The following is a 1677-nucleotide window of genomic DNA, read 5'->3' on the forward strand; positions in this document are numbered from 1 at the left end:
TTCACACAACACCAACCAGATTGTCAACACATAACATTTTTTGGTCCTTCGAGCCGGATATTGTTGTGCTTAACATTATGTCAAGTATTGATACAAGGATTTCGCTGCAACGCAGTCGATACAAATTAATTCAGCAGGCAGCGACGGAAGATGATCATGATGAGGCATCTCTTCAACTTATTAACGCTCGATTGGAATTACTCGACGAAAACTGGCAACACTTTCGAGAGGAACATGTGGATTTATGCCGCTCGGGAGATAGACGGCTAAAAGATCACCGATACATCACAGATAAAATATTTGAACGTTGTCAAAAGTTTTATATTTTGGCTAAGTCAAAACTTCGCTCTCAACGAGATGAATTGGAAAGCTCTCATTCTTCCACGCCATCGGCGGCATCAAATTCTCGTGAGCCGTCTAGATCATGTCGTCCGACATCAAATTCCGGTGAGCCGTCTCGATCGTACAGACGACATCAATCTTTGCCGAAAATCGTCTTGCCGCAATTCTCTGGAAAACTTCAAGAATGGAGGTCTTTCCACGACTTATTCACATCCATTATTCGAAATGACGCAGAAATACCAGAGGTAGAGAAGATGCACTATTTAAAGACGTCCCTGTCAGGAGAAGCCTTAAAATTTGTCACCAATCTGCCGATGTCTGGTGACAGTTTTGAAATAGCGTGGGATACATTGGTAACACGCTATGAAAATAAACGGTTTCTCATTTCCGCGTATTTAGATAGTCTCACCAATCTTAAACCTTTGAAGACAAAGGCAGCTTCTGGACTCAGTTCTCTTCTCGCTTCTGCTACTGAATCAATCGGAGCATTGAGAGCCTTGGGATGCTTCGTAGACTACTGGGATCCGATTCTAGTTCATTTATTAGTAAAGCTGCTCGACGCGGATTCTCGAGAGGCTTGGGAGGTAAAACTTGGATCGACTTCAACTTTCCCGACGTTTAAACAATTCGAGGATTTCGTAATCGGAAGAACTCAAGCGATGCAAAATTTGGTTTTGGAATATCCAAATGCAGTCAGCAGCAAAGAACACTCAAATCGACACAGTTCTTCGACGCGTTTCGGAAACGCCGTTCATGTAGGCTCCTCTGATTCAAACACTAATTATCCTTGTTGTCCATTATGTGATGCATCTCACAATTTGTCTGGCTGTCCAACTTTCCAATCTAAAACCAGTAATCAACGATACGATATTGTTGCTCAAAAACGTAGATGTTTCAATTGTTTGGGAGGCCACGCTCTACGAAATTGTCGAAGTATCAGACGTTGCCTGAAGTGCGGAAAACAACATCATACTTCAATTCACCCCGGTAAAGGAAGTCAAGTGCAGGGTGGAAAAGCAGTTGCTCTCTCTCAAATTAACGAGAAGGAGCCGGAGTCCACGATTGAAGATTCTTCTACATCCAATGCGGAATGACTAGCAATGTTAGGTCGACCTCGAGATCTACCCTCTCTACAACGGAATACGACACTTCTTGCTACTTGTCGAGCCATCGCTATTGGTTTGAATAATGTGCAATATACTGTACGCATTCTTATCGATCAAGGCTCGGAATTATCCTTCATAACAGAGGATCTTACTCAACGTTTACACTTAAAACGTTGTGCCGCTTCAATCCCTCTTCTCGGCATAGGCGGAACCTATTCAGGGAAAACTA

At 42.9% G+C, this 1677-nt stretch overlaps 1 protein-coding gene across 1 annotated transcript; it reads left to right on the plus strand.

The window, feature by feature from the left end:
- The first annotated feature begins 596 nt into the window (after window positions 1-596).
- On the plus strand, window positions 597-1436 carry LOC143895704 (uncharacterized). The gene has a single exon (XM_077403017.1). The coding sequence runs from the start codon at window positions 597-599 to the stop codon at window positions 1434-1436; it is 840 nt and encodes a 279-aa protein (XP_077259143.1).
- Window positions 1437-1677: the final 241 nt, after the last annotated feature.

Source organism: Temnothorax americanus, unplaced genomic scaffold (assembly GCF_048541705.1).
Source record: "Temnothorax americanus isolate GAGA-0224 unplaced genomic scaffold, ASM4854170v1 Scaffold166, whole genome shotgun sequence".
NCBI classification, from domain to species: domain Eukaryota; kingdom Metazoa; phylum Arthropoda; class Insecta; order Hymenoptera; family Formicidae; genus Temnothorax; species Temnothorax americanus.

Excerpts from the sequence above, each read along its gene's own strand:
- LOC143895704 (XM_077403017.1), top strand. The coding sequence starts at position 597 with ATGCACTATTTAAAGACGTCCCTGTCAGGAGAAGCCTTAAAATTTGTC.